The 1,013-nt window shown below is 59.4% G+C and overlaps 1 protein-coding gene across 1 annotated transcript in view; it reads right to left on the bottom strand.

Annotated features, from left to right (window-relative positions):
- Window positions 1–438: 438 nt before the first annotated feature.
- Window positions 439–1,013, bottom strand: part of VDBG_03678 (ribosome biogenesis ATPase RIX7) — a gene marked incomplete at both ends in the record, with an annotated part of 2,462 nt that continues 1,887 nt past the window's right edge. Inside the window, one exon of the mRNA XM_003005679.1 lies at window positions 439–947. Within this exon, the coding sequence (XP_003005725.1) occupies window positions 439–947 (509 nt within the window). The remainder of the gene's footprint in view (window positions 948–1,013) is intronic.

The following is a 1,013-nucleotide window of genomic DNA, read 5'->3' as shown; positions in this document are numbered from 1 at the left end:
CCATTTCTCTCCGCGGATCTCGATCCATAATACAAGGGCGTGACCGAAACATTCTTGAAACGACTTAAGCAGATGACATGCCAAGACTTGGGTTCTCGGTCGTCACTATGTGCCTCTGCATCCACGATCATTTCTGACGTGGTCCGTACAGTCTTGGTGATGTACTTCAAATGGCGTTTTTAGAATTCGGTCCCATCCCAGAAGATCAGCTACGGCATCGTAAGGCTTTGCTGGCATGTACGGCAAGACATGCCCATGCGCCCATGTGCAACAAACTAAACTACGCAGCCCAAACCCCCAAGACAAGGATCGACAGCGCTCTGTAGCTGCATGACCATCTCCACATAAACAAGCTCATCTCACGTGAAACAGCATCTTTCCATCATGCCTTTGGTGAAGCGATTTGCTTTATTCTTCGAACGGTTCCGATTATGCCCTCTACCTCTGGTGATGCAACTTGGCCGCCAACTTGCGATAGCTCTCGGGATTCGGCACGCTCGGCTTCGTCTGCTCGAGCGCAGCCTCCCAGTCGGCCCGGGACAGGGAGGGGTCGCCGCCCTCGTACCGCAGAACGCACGCGTCCAGCGCGTTCTTGTACAGCCCGTAGAGATCGGCACCGCTGAAGCCCTTGCACCGCGGGTCCCGCGCTACCGTCTCGATCACGTCAGGGCCGCTGCCCGCCGTGGCCTCCTGCTCGGTGCCCTCCATCACGGCATCGGCCGCCTTGTCACTGCCGCCGATGCCGTTCCTGTAGATGGTCCGCAGGATATCGACGCGTTCGTCCTCCGTCGGCATGTCGACGAACAGGAGCTTGTCGAGACGACCAGGGCGCAGCACGGCCGGGTCGATCATGTCAGGCCGGTTGCTCGTGCCGATGACGTAGACCTCGCCGCGGTCGCCGGCACCGTCGAGCTCCGCAGCAGCGCGTTGACGACGCGGGCCCCGGCCTCGGTCGACGTGTTCTCGCGCTTGGCCACGAGCGAGTCCATCTCGTCGAAGAAGAGGATGCAAGG

The sequence above is a fragment of the Verticillium alfalfae genome, genomic scaffold (assembly GCF_000150825.1).
Source record: "Verticillium alfalfae VaMs.102 supercont1.4 genomic scaffold, whole genome shotgun sequence".
NCBI lineage: Eukaryota > Fungi > Ascomycota > Sordariomycetes > Glomerellales > Plectosphaerellaceae > Verticillium > Verticillium alfalfae.
The sequence above is the reverse complement of the archived record's forward strand: the minus strand, read 5'-3'. Positions and strand labels throughout refer to the sequence as shown.